We start from the raw sequence: 23,278 nt of genomic DNA, 5'->3' as shown, positions 1-23,278 counted from the left end.
TCACGTGTTTCTGTGCGGTTTAAGAATTAAAGTGAGACCATACATTTTTCCGGTCACACAATGCTCGCGCTGCTGGAGATTCGGACATACAGCAAAAATGTGCCCCGCCAACAAACCAATTTGTCCAAAATGTGGTGAGAGACATGCGAATTGTGAGACACAACAGTTCACGTGTGCCAACTGTAGAGGTGAGCACTTAGCAATGTCCAAGAAATGTCCTACATACCTCAAAGAGAAAAGAATCAGAGAACTTATGAGAGAATTCAACTGTACATACCAAAAAGCGCTTGATATATTTGTACCACCGTCTCCAACAGTATCGGAGACGAACGTTGCGACAATTCAACAGACAGTGAAGGTTCAGGACACTCCGGATGACGTCACGGAATCCCAGCCAACATACAGGGATATTGCTCGTAAAGTTCCGGAAAAGAAAAAACAAAACAAGGTACCTTCTGGGACACAGAGACAATCGAAAATGAATGTTAATCGACCACAAACGAGCGCGCGCCCGGAATCAAGTACAAGCGCCACGCGTAAGCAAACAGCCTCCGATGACGTAGAAGCAGATATGTCACAGGAACGTCGAGAGAATGTAAGTGAACGAAGCGAGGAAGAAATTCAGTGCCTGTCAGAATTGCTCGAGCGTTTAAAAGACCTTTTATTTGTCAGAAGTCTTAGCTTGCAGGAGAAGATATACACTGGTTACAAAATGATAAAAAGTTGGTTATTATCGTGTATAGTTAAAGTATTGTCTGAATTACCTTTGCTGAAAAATGTTTTCGGGTCAGGCAATGGGTAAAGGTCCGAAAAAAGTATGTGTTAATTTAAATATTTGTCAGTGGAATGCACGTAGCATTAAGCCTAAACTTAGAGAATTTGAGAATTTATTGTTACAGGAGAAAGTTCATATTGTGGCAATAAGCGAGACGTGGTTGGAGCCCGATAGCGATTTTAGGGTCAAAAATTATAATGTGTTTCGTAAAGACCGAGATTCCGCATACGGCGGTGTTGCGATTCTGACTCATAAGTCGCTTCGGGCGCAAACACATGTCCTACCTTTATGCACAAATCCCGGTATCGAGTGTGTCTGTGTTAGATTATCAAATTGTGGCTATTTAGAAAATGTAATCTCTGTTTACTGTCCGTCCGATGTGAATACCACACAAAATGATTGGGAGTACTTGTTTACATGTTTTAACAGGAAAACCGTTATCCTCGGAGACTTTAACGGTCATCACTCCAGTTGGTCCTATAAGACAGATAGTAGGGGTTCACAGATACATAAATCGTTGCTAGAAAATGATTTTGCATTTTTAAACACAGGCGAATTTACACGGTTTCAGTTAGTCGATGGTGACATGAGGCTCTCATCTCCCGACTTATCTCTTGCTTCAATAGACATAGCTGCAAAATTCTTTTGGTCTGTAATGAAAGAATCCTTAGGCAGTGACCATCAGCTAATTAAGATACATACGTCTTTTACTACGACATTAGATTTATCAAAAAAAAGAAACTTTAAAAAAGCAGACTGGGTATCTTACGCAGCGGAGGTGGACAAAATATTGTCAAACATAGTAATCCCTAATGACCCACAAAATGCATACGACTGTTTTATAGGATGTTTGTACGAGGCTGCTGAAAAACATATCTCGGTTATTAAAATATGCCACAATCCTGAAAACAAATTTTCACCTAAACCTTACTGGAGCCCCGAACTATCCAAAGCGGTTGCAGAACGTAGGCTAGCCTTAGCTAAGTTTAGACGAAATCCCACCCCTGATAACCTTTCCTCATTACAAGAAAAGATTAGTGAGTCTCAAAAGTTAATCCGTAAAGCGCAACATGATTCATGGCGTAACTTTTGTAACAATTTAAATGAAACTACATCAGCTGGTGCGGTATGGCGGCAAATGAGGTGGCTTAAAGGATATCGGTCGCCGAGGCACAATATAGACGCTAATATGGCGTACAATCTCCTACAGAGTCTGGCACCTGACCACGTCTCTCCGCCTAAACCAACTTTTGAGTCTCAAAACGATAAGCTAGAAGTAAATATCATGGTTTCAGAAATGGAAAAGTGTATAAAATCCAAAGATACGGCCCCTGGATGCGATGAGGTTTCCTATTCTATGATAAGGAACCTACCAAGTAGCGGTAAAACCTTTTTAGCAAAGCTTTATAATATATTGTTAAATACTGGTTATGTCCCTAGTCAGTGGCGCGAAATTAACATAGTTGCTATCCCAAAACCAGGAAGGGATCCGCAGTCAATATCTTCCTATCGTCCAATAGCTATGATGTCGTGTATTGCTAAAATATTTCATTCCATATTACAAAGGCGGTTAGAATGGTTTTTTGAAACGCATGGGTTTTTCTCGGATAATACAGTTGGCTTTAGACGATGTCGATCATGCCTAGATAATTTAAGTCAGCTTATCTCTAAAATACACAAGGGCTTCCTAAATAATGAACCCACCATAGGGTGCTTTATTGATATTAACAACGCTTACAACAATGTAGACATTGCTAGGCTTATGGATATTTTGGACCGAGCAGGAGTAGGCAAGAAGATATGTATTTATTTGTGGGAGTACCTTAGCGAGCGAAACCTTCAAATTAAGACTGATGACACCAAAATTTGTCGTCATACAGGCCGTGGACTTGCCCAGGGTGATCCTTTATCTCCGTTATTATTTAACGTCGCGACGATGGATGTGTGTAATCGTGTTAGTGAAGCCAACATTTCCCAGTATGCCGACGATTTTGTCCTATATTGTACCCATAAGAATATTCATACTGCGGCGGCAAGATTACAGGTATCTTTAAACACGGTTGAACGGTTAGTCGGTGATAAGGGCTTGGAGATTTCGTCAGAGAAAAGTAAAGTCTGTATTTTCCAAAAGGGATACAAAAGGTTAAAGGTCAAACTTACGGTGAATAATAACAGGTTACAAACAGCTGACAACGTGAAATACTTAGGTCTTTGGTTGGATAGGTCACTAAGATGGGCAAAACACATTAATGAAATCACCGATAAAACATCAAAGTTTTTAAACGTTTTGAAAGTTTTGGCTGGATCTGGGTGGGGAGTTCATCCAAAACATCTAAGACGTATTTATATGGCAGTGGTTAGGAGCCGATTAGATTATGGTAGTTTTTTATTTGACGATGGTGCAAACTGCCATACTGATAAATTAGATAGAATTCAAAATCAAGCTATGAGGGTTATCGGTGGATTCATTAAAACAACGCCTATACATGTCATGCAAAGTGAGCTGACCTTGCAGCCGCTAAAAGTAAGAAGGCAATATTTAGGTGGAAAATTTTGGTTCAAAAGTAAATCGCTTAAATTTAACAGTACTATGATATCTTTGTTGGATGACTTACGTGAAAAAACTTCTTGCTGGAAGAGAAAAAAAGAACCGCTATTGTGGATAGTGCATAGAACATTTGAAAACACCCCGGTGCATTGTAGTGAAAAATTAGAGATGTTTTCATTTGATTGGTGGGTAAATTACGTGAACGTTGCAAACAAAATTTGCTCTAATATTGATATAGCATCCAGGCCGAAAAAACAATACAGAGTTCTTAGTCTAAGGAATTTGTGTCACGAGTTTCTCAATAACAAATATTCTGGGTTTTACGAAATATACACTGATGGATCCAAAGATGAGAGGGGATCAGGGGCAGCTGTTTTTGATAGACAGTTAAATAGAGGAATGTGTTTCAAAATTGAGGGAGAAGTATCTATCATGTCAGTTGAGTTGCAGGCTATTGTGGAGGCCTTGGCCTATTTGGAATCGATTGAGGCAGGAAATATAGTAATATTTACTGATTCAAAAAGTGCCTTACAACATATAGCTCGATGTACCTCGACATGTCGAGGAACACCGACAGCTTATTTAATTTTAGACCTCATGCGAAAGCATAAGTCCAAAAATAAAAATGTTATGCTTCAATGGATTCCATCGCACATAGGCATCGACGGTAACGAAGCTGCAGACAAACTGGCTAGAGAAGCATCCTCGGAAGGCGTAGTCATTAATGCGGTGCCTTTTTATACCGAAGCACTAGGTCAAGTCAGAAAGCACTGTGCCAACCTTTGGAAGGAGTTTTTCGATAAAAGATCTCAAGAGAAGGGTATATGGTACCGAACTATACAGCCTGAACCGTTACAGTCTCCGTGGATAACGCAGTGCTCGCTTACACGACAACACCTTGTGATAGCGATGAGGCTCCGCTCTGGACACGTTCCTTCTAATAAATTTAAGTTCTTGATGGGGAAAACTGATAACCCTAATTGTACTGATTGTGGAGTCGTAGAGGACGTTTATCACATTTTGATGGAATGTGTACGAGGGGAGCCTCTTCGTGCAACTTTTAACACTGGATTATGCAATGTCGTGCTGGCTAATCCTGAGTCAGAGCAAGCAAAATTACTGTATAAGACTTATAAATTGTGTATTAACTAAGTATAATAATAATTATCTTATACCTAATGCTACTGTATTTTCGCGAACGTATGGAGCGCCATAATCGCTCAGCGACTAAGCTCCTAAAATAATGAATAAAAAAAAAAAAAAAAAAAAAAAAAAAAAAAAAAAAAAAAAAAAAAAAAAAAAAAAAAAAAAAAAAAAAAAAAAAAATCTAGGTTTTTTGACCCCTCCCCCCTCCTCCTTGTCACACTTGGTCACATTTGGCAAGCCCGTCCCCCCTAGCGTGACGTCATATTTTTTCTACGAAATCGCCAAATCGAATTAAGTAAGTAAGTACCTGAGTATTATTAATATTTTATCAAAATATTTTTGACGATATACATATTAGTAATTTTATAACCCAAAACTGCTTAGGAAAGAAAATTAAACGAATAAAAACGATTATCGTTTTAAAAACTTGTTATTTAAATGTACAGCGAATAAAATAATTCAAATAAATTTTCGGTTACTGATGAAGTTAAAGTGACGTCACAAAGTTTGTGTCTCCCCCCTCCCCCATGTCACAATATGTCACATTTTCTTGACCCCCTCCCTCCCCTTTAACGTGTGATGTAATTAATGGATGACCCCTAATTGCGTTCTAGCTCCCTAACGCCATCTGTTAGATTAATATGGCACGACGTTGGCAGTGACAGCCAGAGGAGACGCCACAAAATAAAGCGGAGTCAAATATGAGTTTAACTATTTCTAAGTACTATATGTAATATACAGGGCATCCCACGGCTATGCCACATGGAGGGAAAGTACCCTAAGAATTTTACTGAAAGAAGACATTATCCTCTAGCAGCCCAGAGACCTATAAAAAGGTCTCCTGTTCCATTCTAATTTGAACATTGCATTGACAAATTAAGATTTCATTTTGCTTGGCAAGGTTTAACGTATGGGCGGCAAGTGGTTATTTTAATTTAAGAGGCCGGTATCGATTTTAGCCGGATGGCATAAGCAGTGAAGGCATCAAAATCGGAGCTAGAAGCTTTGATTTCATCGTGCAGCCAGCATTTAATACTCGACTCTTTGAGGCAATTTGTTGATTAATGGAAAAACTATAAGAATTATAATAAGAATAATTTTTATTTATAATACGCAAAGGTGTCCGGTAAGCCCCAAGCTAGGCTGAGCCTGTATCTTGGGGCCTACAAAAAAGTAGGTAACTAAACCTAATTAAAATCATGTGTGAGAGAGGGTGATACTGATAAGGTGTATGCTTTTAGGGTGTGTATGTGTGTGTGTGTGTGTGTGTGTGTGTGTGTGTGTGTATGTGTGTGTGTGTGTGTGTGTATGTGTGTGTGTGTGTGTGTGTGTAACAGTAATTGTACCACGCAGAGTAAGCTTGGCATAGTTACGGGAGTTATAAATGTGCTGTAATAACCAAATCAGAACTTTGCCTTATTTATCAGACTGTGGCGGAATGAACTGTATATGTAATGTCTTATATATCAGACTCTGGCGGTTAAAGGGTTAAAATAAGATAAAATGTAAAGTTACTTGTAAAGTGAGTATCCCAGCGCTCTTCAGCCGGTCGGCGTGTGCGCTGAGCGCGTCCAGCTCAGCGCTGTACGCGCGGATCTCGTCGTGCAGCGCCTTGTGGCGGGCGAGCAGCGCGGCGGCGGACGGCGCGTCGCGGCCGCAGTCGCTGCTGGCCACTAGAGGGCGCTTCTCCTTCATCCAAGACTCGGATTCGTTCGCGTCGCCGTAGAACTGAGAACATAAAACATTGATGAGGAAACCTTATACACCGTGTTTTTGGAGCATTCCACGGGCTGTCCCGTACAAACGCATTTTATTTCCTGTGACTTTTTTCTCGGCATTTAAAGCAGGCGATTATTTTTCTGTGCATATTTTTGAACATTTGTCATGGAAAAGGAAACTCTTATACCTTTAAATATTCAGAAACTTCGCGTTTGTACGGGACAACGGTAGACAATTTCATGGAATGCTCCTTTTATTGAATTCCGTTAACTTCGGGGTATGGTTAAGTACGTTTAAGAGAACTATAGTTCGTTTTTTTTAGCATTAGAAAGAACTTCGCAGAAGTAAGCTTTTGGTTCCAAATTCGGCACTTTTAGCGGAAATAATTTGAAGTAAATTATGTGTATTGACCGTGCTACATTAGATAATTCAATAATTATTAACAATTAAAGAGACTGATAAAAACTGTACGCTTACTTCTGTGGAGTTCTTTCTAATGCTAAAAAAACGAACTATAAATGCCATAGTTAATTTAAAAAAGATTTTTCTTTCTTTCTTTTTACAAAAAAATAAGGTATAAAAAGTAATTGAATGTAGCATAACGTTACAGCGTTGTTGTTGCACGGACATTACATTTAACTCAACCAAACAATTGAAATCGGTGACATATCAATGTATATACTTGGTCAAGCAAATCTTGTCAGTAGCAAAAAGCAGCAAATTTGGAAAACACTGTTTTCGAATAATTCTTAAATCGCGTGTCATCTGTGTTTTATCTGTGGAATGTGGATCGTGAATGACAGCCATTTTGTTTGTTTACACATGTCATTGAAAGAATAAGGGCGGATTTATTTAGGCGCATGCGATTTTAGTTACATTGCGGACTGTTGGTTACGTCCAATTAAACCGACCGATCAAAACCCGCAATGGTATGAAACTCTCTAAATAAGCCCTAAGGATCAAAGTCAAATGGCGTTCCAACAGATAAACTGTCGAAAGATGGCAGTAAATGTACTGTGGCTACACAATTTACCATGACAGTAACTATTATTTGCATGTGCCCATGTAACATTGTGCGTGCTATATATAGTCAGACCGTAAAAAGTCTGCAGCGATTTTGATAGCCCACGCAGTGCAAGTGTCATTTTAAACGTCAAACTTCTATGAAATTATGACGTATACATAACACTTATACTGCGTGGGCTATCAACTCCGCTGAAAACTTTGTTTGGTGCGGCTATATAAGCGAGATCCTATAATTGGCTCTGTGTCACTATTGATGTTGTTATTAACATAGTTATGGCTCCTCTACACGATGGGCCAACGCCGGCCATTCCAAGGGACGCAGCCAATCGGTAGAATGAGATAGCAATATCACTTGCTCCCTCAAACGCATAAATGCGTCCCTTAAAGTGGCCGGCGTTGGCCCATCGTGTAGAGGAGCCATTATAGCTGTTGGTTCTCCGTGTAAATAAAATGAAAATAAGTAAGTAAAATAAATAAACTCTCTATACACTCTATTCTCTTTGATATGATACAAGGATGTCCATACCTGATGTGCTTCTGCGGCGTCCTCGAGTTGTTTCTCCCTGGCGTCGGCGAGCTCGCGCAGCGTCGCCCACTGCTGGGCGAGCGACGCCAGGCGACGCTCGATCTCGGCGCTCTTCGGGTGCTTCGCGTCGATCAGGCTGCGAAAGATATTTTTAATCATTATATTGCATTTTATTATATTTTACAGTACATCTGATGCTCCATTACGAAACATGTCCTATGATATTTAAGCACATTACGTAACTATACGTCGATAAATAGATAAACGAAATACATAGTTTTAATCAGCTCGGTCAGCAGCGCGGTGTGCTTCTGTCGCAGCGCCAGCACTCCGCGCAGGTCCTTAGCGGCCACGTCGGCGCGGCAGACACGCTGCTGGTCCGTCACCCAGCCTGCACGTTGTCAGTCACCTCTGTCCCTTGGCGCGGTGCCGCTGCGACACGTGGTCCCGGGCGCGCAGCTCGGTCAGCAGCGCGGTGTGCTTCTGTCGCAGCGCCAGCACTCCGCGCAGGTCCTTAGCGGCCACGTCGGCGCGGCAGACACGCTGCTGGTCCGTCACCCAGCCTGCACGTTGTCAGTCACCTCTGTCCCTTGGCGCGGTGCCGCTGCGACACGTGGTCCCGGGCGCGCAGCTCGGTCAGCAGCGCGGTGTGCTTCTGTCGCAGCGCCAGCACTCCGCGCAGGTCCTTAGCGGCCACGTCGGCGCGGCAGACACGCTGCTGGTCCGTCACCCACCCTGCACGTTGTTAGTCACCTCTGTCCCTTGGCGCGGTGCCGCTGCGACACGTGGTCCCGGGCGCGCAGCTCGGTCAGCAGCGCGGTGTGCTTCTGTCGCAGCGCCAGCACTCCGCGCAGGTCCTTAGCGGCCACGTCGGCGCGGCAGATACGCTGCTTGTCCGTCACCCAGCCTGCACGTTGTCAGTCACCTCTGTCCCTTGGCGCGGTGCCGCTGCGACACGTGGTCCCGGGCGCGCAGCTCGGTCAGCAGCGCGGTGTGCTTCTGTCGCAGCGCCAGCACTCCGCGCAGGTCCTTAGCGGCCACGTCGGCGCGGCAGACACGCTGCTGGTCCGTCACCCAGCCTGCACGTTGTCAGTCACCTCTGTCCCTTGGCGCGGTGCCGCTGCGACACGTGGTCCCGGGCGCGCAGCTCGGTCAGCAGCGCGGTGTGCTTCTGTCGCAGCGCCAGCACTCCGCGCAGGTCCTTAGCGGCCACGTCGGCGCGGCAGACACGCTGCTGGTCCGTCACCCAGCCTGCACGTTGTCAGTCACCTCTGTCCCTTGGCGCGGTGCCGCTGCGACACGTGGTCCCGGGCGCGCAGCTCGGTCAGCAGCGCGGTGTGCTTCTGTCGCAGCGCCAGCACTCCGCGCAGGTCCTTAGCGGCCACGTCGGCGCGGCAGACACGCTGCTGGTCCGTCACCCAGCCTGCACGTTGTCAGTCACCTCTGTCCCTTGGCGCGGTGCCGCTGCGACACGTGGTCCCGGGCGCGCAGCTCGGTCAGCAGCGCGGTGTGCTTCTGTCGCAGCGCCAGCACTCCGCGCAGGTCCTTAGCGGCCACGTCGGCGCGGCAGACACGCTGCTGGTCCGTCACCCAGCCTGCACGTTGTCAGTCACCTCTGTCCCTTGGCGCGGTGCCGCTGCGACACGTGGTCCCGGGCGCGCAGCTCGGTCAGCAGCGCGGTGTGCTTCTGTCGCAGCGCCAGCACTCCGCGCAGGTCCTTAGCGGCCACGTCGGCGCGGCAGACACGCTGCTGGTCCGTCACCCAGCCTGCACGTTGTTAGTCACCTCTGTCCCTTGGCGCGGTGCCGCTGCGACACGTGGTCCCGGGCGCGCAGCTCGGTCAGCAGCGCGGTGTGCTTCTGTCGCAGCGCCAGCACTCCGCGCAGGTCCTTAGCGGCCACGTCGGCGCGGCAGATACGCTGCTTGTCCGTCACCCAGCCTGCACGTTGTCAGTCACCTCTGTCCCTTGGCGCGGTGCCGCTGCGACACGTGGTCCCGGGCGCGCAGCTCGGTCAGCAGCGCGGTGTGCTTCTGTCGCAGCGCCAGCACTCCGCGCAGGTCCTTAGCGGCCACGTCGGCGCGGCAGACACGCTGCTGGTCCGTCACCCAGCCTGCACGTTGTTAGTCACCTCTGTCCCTTGGCGCGGTGCCGCTGCGACACGTGGTCCCGGGCGCGCAGCTCGGTCAGCAGCGCGGTGTGCTTCTGTCGCAGCGCCAGCACTCCGCGCAGGTCCTTAGCGGCCACGTCGGCGCGGCAGACACGCTGCTGGTCCGTCACCCACCCTGCACGTTGTTAGTCACCTCTGTCCCTTGGCGCGGTGCCGCTGCGACACGTGGTCCCGGGCGCGCAGCTCGGTCAGCAGCGCGGTGTGCTTCTGTCGCAGCGCCAGCACTCCGCGCAGGTCCTTAGCGGCCACGTCGGCGCGGCAGACACGCTGCTGGTCCGTCACCCAGCCTGCACGTTGTTAGTCACCTCTGTCCCTTGGCGCGGTGCCGCTGCGACACGTGGTCCCGGGCGCGCAGCTCGGTCAGCAGCGCGGTGTGCTTCTGTCGCAGCGCCAGCACTCCGCGCAGGTCCTTAGCGGCCACGTCGGCGCGGCAGACACGCTGCTGGTCCGTCACCCACCCTGCACGTTGTTAGTCACCTCTGTCCCTTGGCGCGGTGCCGCTGCGACACGTGGTCCCGGGCGCGCAGCTCGGTCAGCAGCGCGGTGTGCTTCTGTCGCAGCGCCAGCACTCCGCGCAGGTCCTTAGCGGCCACGTCGGCGCGGCAGATACGCTGCTTGTCCGTCACCCAGCCTGGAGGATTAAAATTACAAAATATCTGTCAGTGTGTCTATTGTTTCCCATAAACTCCCGGAGTGCAACCTGTTGTTTTTTTTTTAACGATTTTGTTCATTTTTTAGTTATTGTCGTAAATATACACACCTTCTTCTTCGTCGTGGTCTTCGAGGAACTGGTAGAGGTTTCTAGCATCTTCCAATCTCGCCTTGCGGTCTTTGGCGGCCGCTACCAAACTGCACATAAATAAATCATTATAGGTACGAGTACATTGAAAAAAAACCGGGCAAGTGCGAGTCGGACTCGCGCACGAAGGGTTCCGTACCATAATGCAAAAAAAAAACAAAAAAAAAACGGTCACCCATCCAAGTACCACTCCCGACGTTGCTTAACTTTGGTCAAAAATCACGTTTGTTGTATGGGGCTTTTTATTGTTTTTAGTATTTGTTGTTATAGCGGCAACAGAAATACATCATCTGTGAAAATTTCAACTGTCTAGCTATCACGGTTCGTGAGATACAGCCTGGTGACAGACGGACGGACGGACGGACGGACGGACGGACAGCGAAGTCTTAGTAATAGGGTCCCGTTTTACCCTTTGGGTACGGAACCCTAAAAACACAAACTGTACAATACCATAGTGTTCCTTTATGGTTTTCATCACGACTCTTCCTAGTCTCACATTAAGTACAATAAAACTCGTATTGTGGACTAGACGACATTGCTAAGGAACATGTCCTGCGGTACGCGAGTTTGCATTAGACACTACTTAAATGTCCAACAGATGGCGCCTGATTTGCAAAGACTTGTTTCATGTTAGAAGTAAGTATGTAAGTATAGACGGAGAGCTAGCTACGGAAATAGGTTTGCAATTTATAGAGCAACGAAATCCCTCTAGTCAGTGTGCCGTAGTATCATTATTAATTAATCCGGGCGCCTGGCAGCTGTTCAGTGGTGCTGCTTAGATCAGTACCTGTCGTAGCCGTCCTGCAGCCCCTGCAGGCGCGCCGCCAGCTCCTTGTGCCCCCCGCCCTCGCCCTCGCCCTGGCGCGCCAGCCGCCGCAGGCTCTCGTGCAGCGCTCCCAGCTGCAGCTCCTGCAGCGCGTGCGCCTGCAGCAGCCGCTCCACGTCCACCAGGTGGCGCCCCACTTCCTCAGATTGGAACACGGCCTGCAACATAAATAATAAATCAATATTATATATCTGCATACATCTGCGGAGAAATCCAAAGGTTATACGTCTACACACATACCTGCATGTCGGACAGCGTGCCGCGCACCGTGTCGCACTCGCGCAGCAGCGACATGAGGCGCGCCAGGGCCGCCAGCGAAGCCCTGTGCCGCGCGAGCAGCGCCAGCAGCTCCTGCCAGCGCGCCAGCACGGCCTGCTCGGTGCGGGCCACGCCGTCGGCGCCGTGGTACTTCTCGCGGACCAGCTCGGCCGCCATGGCGGACAGGTCCTCGAAGCGTTCGGTCCTGGACAAACGTCAGATTACCAAAACTGCACAACGGGACTTAATCGCGTATTTAATCGCGTATTAGATCTCATCCACATGGAATCCAGTCATTAGTAAATGTAAGCGGAAACGAATATCGCCAGTCGATAAATCGAATATCATTAGTGTTGTGTGTCGACAGAGTGACATCTCTAGTGCGCAAAACGTTCAAACTGATAAACAAGACCAAGTGCGGGTAGTTCGAAAAACTCGCGCGGCTAGAAGATGTTGATGTCAACTTGAGCCAGTCTTCTCCGAGACCACGGGGACAACGCCGTCCTCGAAACGTCGTAGGTAAGTCTTAAAACTTAAATACGCGATTAAGTCCCGTTGTGCAGTTTTGATAATGTTTAATAATCGTGAAAGTTTAAAACATCAGATTGTTGATGGCTTAGGATAGGGAGGAGCGGAGGAGAGACGGTCATATTAGCCGTAGAACCGATAACCGTTGGGGTAGACGAGTTCTCGAGTGGAGACCGCGCATCGGCAAACGTAGCGTATGACCTCAGACTAAATGGAGCGATGACCTTCGCAAGGCGGCTGGCAAGAGCTGGATCACAGTTGCCGCAAATCGTGTTCAATGGCGTGCAATAGGAGAGGCCTATGTCCAGCAGTGGACGAGAGTAGGCTGATGATGAGGAGGTTCTCTTTGGATCGCAGAGTCAGCATAACATATTCTTTATTACAAAAAAACCGGGCAAGTGCGAGTCGGACTCGCGCACGAAGGGTTCCGCACCATAATGCAAAAAAAAAAAGCACAACGTCATCACTGCACGCAACGAAGCGACGTTGCCGCTCCGCTGCGTGGACGCGTGCACGCAGCACGCAGCCGGTTTGTCTCGTCGGAGCTGCGTTGCGTGCAAGTCACGCGTACGCGCACGTCACGCACACGTCACGCAAGCGGTGTGTCCTCTCTTATGAGTTTTCATATTCTACAACGCAGCGGGACGCGTACGTGCACGCGCACGTCACGCACACGCATCCGGTGTGGCCTGGCCTTTAAGGGTGATGGTGTCGGTACCTGGCGAGGATGTCAGCAGAGATGGCCTCATGCTTCTTGACGGTGGCGTCCACCTGCGCCAGGTTGGACCCGTAGCGGGGGTCCGAGAGCACCTGGATCATCTCCTTCAGGTACCCCTTGCGGAGCACCGACTGTCAACATAACATATGTTGAATGTAGTAATGTTTAGTTTTTTATAGTTGCCCAATTTCACGGTAGATGTCGCTGTTCTGTCGGCTACTTCGCGCTATTAAGATTTTTCCACCGACCCGTATATAGTCAATTTGGTTTCGAAATAAATAAGTATCAAGTTGTCAAGAAAGTGTTTCATTACAAAAGGTAGGAAGTGCAGTGTAAGTGTAGTGCAAGTGTAGTCAGTGAACAACCAGTGTTGCCAGATGGTCACAAAAGTCACATTTTTCGTGACTTTTCGCCTTCTCGTGTGACCTGTGCGTGACTTACGATCTTGAGGCAATTTTTGTGACTTTTTAAGCTAGACGAATTTTGGACCCATGGTTAAAATGCTAGGGGAACTAAAGTGGAAAACACAACTTTTTTTCTTTCAGATCGATTATTTCCGAAAATATTAAGTTGATCAAAAATAGTCCTTAAAGACCCTTATTCATTTTAAAAGACATATCCAAGACACCCACACTATAGGGTAAAAGCGAAAAAAAAAATCATCCCCACTTAATGTAGGGGAGTCACCCTAAAAAAATATTTTTTCTAGTTTATATTTTATGACTTTGTCAGTGTAGCAAATTTATATATTCATGCCAAATTTAATAATAGAAAGTAGAAAAAAATATTTTTTTATGGTGGCTGCCCTACATTAAAGTGGGGATGAATTTTTTTTTGCTTCCACCCTATAGTGTGGGATGTCGTTAGATAGGTCTTTTAAAACGAATACACTTCAAGAACCATTTTTTGATCAACTTAATATTTTCGGAAATAATCGATCTGAAAGAAAAAAAGTTGTGTTTTCCCCTTTAGTTCCCCTAACTTTTGAACCATGGGTCCAAAAAATATGAAAAAAATCATAAAAACATAGCTTAGTAAAGACTTTCAAGGAAAAATATAGCGAACCTAATCGGTATAGCTGTTTTTGAGTTTTTGCGAATAGTCTATTTTGACAGACGGGTAACTACGGAACCCTACACTGAACATGGCCCGACATGCTCTAAACCGGTTTTTTTTTATATTTTATCAGCAGGCCCCAATTTCACCACGGTGACAGGTGCGACAATTGTAAAACATCACTGTTGCTGACGTCACATGCATCCATGGGCTACGGTTACCGCTTACCATCGGGCGGGCCGTATTTCTGTTTGCCACCATCATTGTATTATTTAAAAAAACTTTATTATATCGGAAAAACAGATATTTCTCTTGCTAAGTTTATGACAATTGTCACAAGAAACACTACAATTGTCACGAAATTCCGACATATAACTCATTTCCTGTCAAGATTCACCAACAATTCTACAAATATGTCGACTAGAAAAAATAATTCTTGTTTCACAACATAATTGTAAGACATACAATTGTAGCAAAATGCCTGTCATGTTTGTAAGTATTTCTATAGAAAATATTTTATAAAATTGTAATATGTCACCTGTCGCTTGACAATTGTCGCTCGACATATGTCACTGACAATTGTAGCCGTGGTGAAATTGGGGCCTGGTCACTTAACTTGCTTACTCCAAACTAAAATTTTTATTTATGATGAACAATTACGAAAAAAACCGGGCAAGTGCGAGTCGGACTCGCGCACGAAGGGTTCCGTACCATAATGCAAAAAAAAAACGAAAAAAAAAAGCAAAAAAAAAACGGTCACCCATCCAAGTACTGACCACTTTGCTTAACTTTGGTCAAAAATCACGTTTGTTGTATGGGAGCCCCATTTAAATCTTTATTTTATTCTGTTTTTAGTATTTGTTGTTATAGCGGCAACAGAAATACATCATCTGTGAAAATTTCAACTGTCTAGCTATCACGGTTCGTGAGATACAGCCTGGTGACAGACGGACGGACGGACGGACGGACGGGCAGCGAAGTCTTAGTAATAGGGTTCCGTACCCAAAGGGTAAAACGGGACCCTATTACTTAAACCGTCTATTTTTTAACTCTAATTTAACTTTAACAACCAGGAAGCTCCTAAAGTATTGATCGTAGAGTAAAATTAAACATAACCAAATTTGTAGGAAATTGTATGATAAAACTTTTGTCCGAAGTAATAGGCTACCTCGCACAACGTATCAGCATTGCGATACAGCGAGGAAATGCCGCCAGCATCCTTGGAACAATGCCTCAAGGGCCTATTTTAGATTTAAGCTAGTTATTAATTTAGTTTAGTAGTACCGAAGTAATTATAATGCTATTTGTACATATATTCGAGATATGAGCAAAAATAAGAAAAAAGGTACCTTTAACCCTCCCTGCACCCTCAGCACACCCCCTACCCTCGAGGACTTTTAGTATGTTTATTTAGACACCACAAGGTATATACCAATTTTCAAAACTACTCGAATTATTTCCGCAGATTTTTCTAATTTGCTTGGGTTATTTCTTAATTTTTTAACTTTCTCATTGACCCCCCAAAAGTAGCCCCCATGCTTAAAATTCATTTGTTTACATGACTTACATGTCCGTCTTTGGGTCACTAATTCCACCAATTTGTACCAAATTTCAACTTAATTGGTCCAGTAGTTTCCGTGAAAATAGGCTGTGACAGACGGACAGACAGACAGACAGACGCACGAGTGATCCTATAAATAAGGGTTCCGTTTTTTCTTTTTGAGGAAAAATCATAAAAGGTTAGTAGATTTTTTGTGAAATATATTATTTTCTGAATTTCTTCTAACAAAATCGATTTACCTACCCATACAATACAATAATATAAAAATGTGACTTGAGCAGCAAAAACGTGACTTTTAGGGAAACGAAACGTAACTTATGACTCCAGAGCCCTGGCAACACTGTGAACAACATACAATATAGATATCGAATAATTTTACGGTTTAGACTCACTTGTTTTTAGTCACTCGCGCGACATGTTTCGGAATGCCTAGGTCTCCTTTCTCAAGCACTATCAGTGCGAGCAGCGTTCACGACGGCCGTGTATTGCGTACTAGGCTCTCCGAAACATGTCGCGCGAGTGACTAAAAGCAAGTGAGTCTAAACCGTAAAATTATTCAATGTTAGTATGTCTCACAACAGTTTAAATTCTAATATAGATATCTTTTATAATCCTGTGGCTCTAGTGAATAAGGGAACAAGCTTCGAGCAACACGGAAGGGAGGCGGCATTCGCACTATTTCCCCTCTGCCTAGGTACAAGATCAACTGATCTAATGCGGGTATGCGGATATGCGGGATCCAAATCTAGTTGCGCTCGGATTTTAAACTGGACCGAGTCCAGACACGCGAGTGAACACAGCAGCAGAAAAAATGGCTTATTGCTCAGTTTTTGTTGTAAAAAGAGGTTGGGGACATCAAATTTACAACAAGAAGGTGTTGTGACACTTGTGACTCGTCCGTACACAAAAACAGATCGAGGTGTGCAAGATCTGAGTAGGGTGTCATGTTCAATGTATTTGTGTCGTCATTACAGATTGGATTTTGTATGTAAGTGTGTGAGAAGTGCGACTGTGTGCACCTTTTCCCCCGCAAAAAATGGCAGAAAGATTTGTACGGTAAGATATCGCTTGGGCCCCTCTCTTCCGACGTGTCGGAAGCCGGTGTTGCTAGAAGGTTATTTATTTATTTATTTAATCTTTATTGCACATAAGGAAATACACTGTACAAAAGGCGAACTTAATGCCATAAGGCATTCTCTACCAGTCAACCTTTAGGCAAAGCAGATAAGTCTCGGGCAGTCTCGGGCAGTGAAACTAATCGTGAACCATTCAAAAGTCAAAACTGTTAATATTTAACTTGTTAAAATAGTCGAAATATTCAGTCCTCGGCATAAAGAAGACAAGTTTATGAAAGTTGAGCAACACTTTTATGTGTGTGTGTGTAGTTACAATACATTACAAATACTCTTTATTGCACACCTCAATAAAAGAAGAAAATACAAAAAAAAAACAGAAATACAAGCAGAGGTAAACAACAGGGGGTCTTATCGCTAAAAAGCGATCTCTTCCAGACAACCTTTGGGTAGCGGAAATTAATACATTTACATATGTCAGTAGGTGTTGCAAATGCAATGAAAGAAACCTATCACTAAATACATCGAAAACAGAGAAATTACCATGCAAATAAAAATTAACAAGATAAAAATACATATAAATACTTAAAGGGTGAGTACTATTAAATTGTCGCTAACATATTCCGTTTTTTTTTCTAGACTCTCAACCTTTTTGGTAAAACTTATTATATATATCAAAATTAGAATGTATTGGCATCTTTTATTCTTAAAAAAAAACATTCACTTGTATTTGTCTTTCAAGATGTCGTCAGAGGAAAAAAGCGTGCGCGATTTAATTTTGCAAAAATTTACTATGAATCCCTATACATCTACTTTGGAACTTGCAAAATCGTGCAATACAACTCGGAGAACAGTGCAAAGGACCATAAAAAAGCTAAAACGAGGTAAAACTACTGAAAGAAAGCAGCGAGAGGGTCATCCGACAAGAAAACGGAACAAAAAGTTGGAATCAAAGGTGTGTAAGCTGTTTGATCAAAATCCGGCTATTTCGTCCCGAGATGTGTCCAAAAAAGTTGGAACAAGCCAAAGCAATGTACAAAAAATAAAAAAAAACTGCGGTATTGTTACATACAAAAAACAAAAAGCTCCGAAAAGAACGGTTGATCAGTATAATCGAGCAGTTCGACGTTCTAGATTATTGTACGCCTTGTTTGTTCAAAATACAGCAGGTTGCTTAATCATTGATGACGAAACGTATGTAAAGGCTGATTTCAATTCAATACCAGGCAATCAATACTTTTCTTCCCGCAACGTCTCGGGTCTGCCTGAATCAGAAAAAGTGATTCCAGTCGAGAAATTTGCCAAAAAGTTCCTCGTGTGGCAAGCGATATGCCAGTGCGGTATGAGAAGTTCGCCTTTTGTAACCACTGGCACAATTAACACAGATATTTATATATCCGAATGCCTAAAGAAAAGGTTGTTGCCACTTATTAAAAAGCACAATTGTTCGACATTATTTTGGCCGGATTTGGCAAGTTGCCATTATTCATCTAGAGCTATGGATTGGTATAATTTGAATTCTGTCGATGTTGTACCAAAGGGATTAAATCCGCCAAATTGCCCAGAATTACGGCCGATAGAAAAATACTGGGCAAATATAAAAACAAAATTGCGGAAAACATGCCAACCGGCCACATCATTGCCCGATTTCAAAAGGAAGTGGATTAAATGTACTAAACTTATCACAAATGATTCCGTGCAAAATTCTATGAGTCGGGTCAAGAGTAAAGTCCGAGAATTCTCACGTCGTGCTTTAGACAAACAATAAAACGGTTTTAGCTCGCCTATTTTATCATAAACTTACCAATAATAACCATTTTTGAATTTTATTGTATATTATTTTATTGTATAAAATTTTATTCAAATTGCGACAATTTAATAGTACTCACCCTTTATATATACAATACATACATAAATAAATACGTATATAATATAATATAATATAGTTACCTTGGTGTTGAACTTGTAGTTGAGTTGCTCGAGCCTTTGCTGGCGCAGCAGCTCCGTGCGCAGCGCGATCTCGCGCGCGTGCTCCGCCTGCGGACCGAATTATAAATATACACATGACGGATACGGAGCAACGATCTCGTATATCAAAGATACTCGATGTACGCCATAGCTAAAAGATACAATCCGTAAATATATAAAAACCGGGCAAGTGCGAGTCGGACTCGCGCACGAAGGGTTCCGTACCATAAAGCAAAAAAAAAAACGGAAAAAAATGCAAAAAGAAAACGGCCACCCATCCAAGTACTGACCACGCCCGACGTTGCTTAACTTTGGTCAAAAATCACGTTTGCTGTATGGGAGCCCCACTTCAATCTTTATTTTATTCTGTTTTTAGTATTTGTTGTTATAGCGGCAACAGAAATACATCATCTGTGAAAATTTCAACTGTCTAGCTTTCACGGTTCGTGAGATACAGCCTGGTGACAGATAGACGGACAGACGGACGGACGGACGGACGGACGGACGGACGGACGGACGGACGGACGGACGGACGGACGGACAGCGAAGTCTTAGTAATAGAGTCCCGTTTTACCCTTTGGGTACGGAACCCTAAAAAAACATACAGCCGAATTGATAACCTCCTTCTTTGAGATTTGGAAGTCGGTTAAAAATATAGGAATGCAGCGAGGTTGACTGCGACACTTTTCCAATTCAAATTTTCCACCACACTCTTGTTGTGTAGTACTGCCTGCTCTCAGTGTGTTACCTGCTCGAGGCGCTGCCAGGCCCGCTCCAGGTCCTGTGGCAGCTGCCCCTCTAGTGGAGCCCACGCCTCCCACCACACTCTTGTTGTGTAGTACTGCCTGCTCTCAGTGTGTTACCTGCTCGAGGCGCTGCCAGGCCCGCTCCAGGTCCTGTGGCAGCTGCCCCTCTAGTGGAGCCCACGCCTCTCCCACCACACTCTTGTTGTGTAGTACTGCCTGCTCTCAGTGTGTTACCTGCTCGAGGCGCTGCCAGGCCCGCTCCAGGTCCTGCGGCAGCTGCCCCTCTAGTGGAGCCCACGCCTCCCACCACACTCTTGTTGTGTAGTACTGCCTGCTCTCAGTGTGTTACCTGCTCGAGGCGCTGCCAGGCCCGCTCCAGGTCCTGCGGCAGCTGCCCCTCTAGTGGAGCCCACGCCTCCCACCACACTCTTGTTGTGTAGTACTGCCTGCTCTCAGTGTGTTACCTGCTCGAGGCGCTGCCAGGCCCGCTCCAGGTCCTGCGGCAGCTGCCCCTCTAGTGGAGCCCACGCCTCTCCCACCACACTCTTGTTGTGTAGTACTGCCTGCTCTCAGTGTGTTACCTGCTCGAGGCGCTGCCAGGCCCGCTCCAGGTCCTGTGGCAGCTGCCCCTCTAGTGGAGCCCACGCCTCCCACCACACTCTTGTTGTGTAGTACTGCCTGCTCTCAGTGTGTTACCTGCTCGAGGCGCTGCCAGGCCCGCTCCAGGTCCTGTGGCAGCTGCCCCTCTAGTGGAGCCCACGCCTCTCCCACCACACTCTTGTTGTGTAGTACTGCCTGCTCTCAGTGTGTTACCTGCTCGAGGCGCTGCCAGGCCCGCTCCAGGTCCTGCGGCAGCTGCCCCTCTAGTGGAGCCCACGCCTCCCACCACACTCTTGTTGTGTAGTACTGCCTGCTCTCAGTGTGTTACCTGCTCGAGGCGCTGCCAGGCCCGCTCCAGGTCCTGCGGCAGCTGCCCCTCTAGTGGAGCCCACGCCTCCCACCACACTCTTGTTGTGTAGTACTGCCTGCTCTCAGTGTGTTACCTGCTCGAGGCGCTGCCAGGCCCGCTCCAGGTCCTGCGGCAGCTGCCCCTCTAGTGGAGCCCACGCCTCTCCCACCACACTCTTGTTGTGTAGTACTGCCTGCTCTCAGTGTGTTACCTGCTCGAGGCGCTGCCAGGCCCGCTCCAGGTCCTGCGGCAGCTGCCCCTCTAGTGGAGCCCACGCCTCCCACCACACTCTTGTTGTGTAGTACTGCCTGCTCTCAGTGTGTTACCTGCTCGAGGCGCTGCCAGGCCCGCTCCAGGTCCTGCGGCAGCTGCCCCTCTAGTGGAGCCCACGCCTCTCCCACCACACTCTTGTTGTGTAGTACTGCCTGCTCTCAGTGTGTTACCTGCTCGAGGCGCTGCCAGGCCCGCTCCAGGTCCTGCGGCAGCTGCCCCTCTAGTGGAGCCCACGCCTCTCCCACCACACTCTTGTTGTGTAGTACTACCTGCTCTCAGTGTGTTACCTGCTCGAGGCGCTGCCAGGCCCGCTCCAGGTCCTGTGGCAGCTGCCCCTCTAGTGGAGCCCACGCCTCTCCCACCACACTCTTGTTGTGTAGTACTGCCTGCTCTCAGTGTGTTACCTGCTCGAGGCGCTGCCAGGCCCGCTCCAGGTCCTGCGGCAGCTGCCCCTCTAGTGGAGCCCACGCCTCTCCCACCACACTCTTGTTGTGTAGTACTGCCTGCTCTCAGTGTGTTACCTGCTCGAGGCGCTGCCAGGCCCGCTCCAGGTCCTGTGGCAGCTGCCCCTCTAGTGGAGCCCACGCCTCTCCCACCACACTCTTGTTGTGTAGTACTGCCTGCTCTCAGTGTGTTACCTGCTCGAGGCGCTGCCAGGCCCGCTCCAGGTCTTGTGGCAGCTGCCCCTCTAGTGGAGCCCACGCCTCTCCCACCACACTCTTGTTGTGTAGTACTGCCTGCTCTCAGTGTGTTACCTGCTCGAGGCGCTGCCAGGCCCGCTCCAGGTCCTGCGGCAGCTGCCCCTCTAGTGGAGCCCACGCCTCTCCTACCACACTCTTGTTGTGTAGTACTGCCTGCTCTCAGTGTGTTACCTGCTCGAGACGCTGCCAGGCCCGCTCCAGGTCCTGCGGCAGCTGCCCCTCTAGTGGAGCCCACGCCTCTCCCACCACACTCTTGTTGTGTAGTACTGCCTGCTCTCAGTGTGTTACCTGCTCGAGGCGCTGCCAGGCCCGCTCCAGGTCCTGTGGCAGCTGCCCCTCTAGTGGAGCCCACGCCTCTCCCACCACACTCTTGTTGTGTAGCACTGCCTGCTCTCAGTGTGTTACCTGCTCGAGGCGCTGCCAGGCCCGCTCCAGGTCCTGTGGCAGCTGCCCCTCTAGTGGAGCCCACGCCTCCCACCACACTCTTGTTGTGTAGTACTGCCTGCTCTCAGTGTGTTACCTGCTCGAGGCGCTGCCAGGCCCGCTCCAGGTCTTGTGGCAGCTGCCCCTCTAGTGGAGCCCACGCCTCTCCCACCACACTCTTGTTGTGTAGCACTGCCTGCTCTCAGTGTGTTACCTGCTCGAAGCGCTGCCAGGCCCGCTCCAGGTCTTGTGGCAGCTGCCCCTCTAGTGGAGCCCACGCCTCTCCCACCACACTCTTGTTGTGTAGTACTGCCTGCTCTCAGTGTGTTACCTGCTCGAGGCGCTGCCAGGCCCGCTCCAGGTCTTGTGGCAGCTGCCCCTCTAGTGGAGCCCACGCCTCTCCCACCACACTCTTGTTGTGTAGCACTGCCTGCTCTCAGTGTGTTACCTGCTCGAGGCGCTGCCAGGCCCGCTCCAGGTCCTGTGGCAGCTGCCCCTCCAGTGGAGCCCACGCCTCTCCCACCAAACTCTTGTTCATCGTGTTGATATCGAAGTATAGGGCTTCGATCTCGGAACGCTCCTTGTACCTGTACAAACATATCAAAAATATCAATACATTCTAATCAGGTAAATGCAAATATGTCGTCCTCCGAACAGTTGTGTGACGATCAGATAACTTTAATGCAGAAATCTTAGAGCATTTAATAACTGGAGTGGCCATTGAGAGCTTACCCCTCTGCCGAAAAACTTGCACAATTTTGCAAACTTTTGTATGGACTGACATGGCTATTTGTACGTTACGTACAAATCATGTAGAAATAGCAACACATTGGACGTCCCCTCCCTCGCAAAAATCGGCAAAAAGTTACTCGCCCAGCGGTGAGCTATAAATATCGCCGTGTCTCTTTTATTTACACGGGAGTGCTTATCTTTTGTTCGTGTTTATCGCCGATAGCTCATAGCTTACTAGCTCGCGGTGGGACCAGTGCCTAAAAGCTCTAAGGCAGAAATATAAGATCCGCCGAATGTCAGTTAAAAACATTAGTTACATATAGTATTTAGAGGACACTAAGCTGGGTGCAGGATGACTCACGTTAGACCGGGCCGTGTCCGGGCCGGAGCTTTCGGCGCTTACTTTTTTATGAAAGTTGACCTCGTGATGCTTTCCATATAAAACGAAGCTCCGACCCGGACACGGCCCGGTCTAACGTGAGTCGTCCTTGAAGTGGGTATGTAAATAATTTTAGTAATACAAACCGAATAAAAAGATTAACATTGTTTTTTTCAACAAGTCAAAAAAAAGAATATAGGTTTCTATATTGAACTTACTGAAGTAGAGACTTGCACATCTTATCTCTACTTTATAAGGTGCTGTTCTGCCCCTCTTCTCCAACTTACCTTGCAGAACGGTTTAGGTTTTTGGCGGATGGTAGTGACCACCGGCTGCGATCTAGTGCGGATCTATCGCTCGCCATTCCTCCCCACAAACAC

At 46.8% G+C, this 23,278-nt stretch overlaps 1 protein-coding gene across 1 annotated transcript in view; it reads right to left on the bottom strand.

The window, feature by feature from the left end:
• LOC134676433 (spectrin beta chain, non-erythrocytic 2) overlaps positions 1-23,278 on the bottom strand; it is a 184,781-nt gene that overhangs the window by 115,615 nt on the left and 45,888 nt on the right. Inside the window, exons 10-18 of the mRNA XM_063534829.1 lie at positions 22,236-22,374; positions 18,678-18,764; positions 13,038-13,168; positions 11,774-11,996; positions 11,495-11,691; positions 10,669-10,757; positions 10,386-10,539; positions 7,741-7,876; positions 5,985-6,197 (exon numbers count right to left, since the gene is read on the bottom strand). Coding sequence (XP_063390899.1) covers positions 5,985-6,197; positions 7,741-7,876; positions 10,386-10,539; positions 10,669-10,757; positions 11,495-11,691; positions 11,774-11,996; positions 13,038-13,168; positions 18,678-18,764; positions 22,236-22,374 — 1,369 coding nt within the window. The remainder of the gene's footprint in view (positions 1-5,984; positions 6,198-7,740; positions 7,877-10,385; positions 10,540-10,668; positions 10,758-11,494; positions 11,692-11,773; positions 11,997-13,037; positions 13,169-18,677; positions 18,765-22,235; positions 22,375-23,278) is intronic.

The sequence above is a fragment of the Cydia fagiglandana genome, chromosome 24, assembly GCF_963556715.1.
Source record: "Cydia fagiglandana chromosome 24, ilCydFagi1.1, whole genome shotgun sequence".
NCBI lineage: Eukaryota > Metazoa > Arthropoda > Insecta > Lepidoptera > Tortricidae > Cydia > Cydia fagiglandana.
The sequence above is the reverse complement of the archived record's forward strand: the minus strand, read 5'-3'. Positions and strand labels throughout refer to the sequence as shown.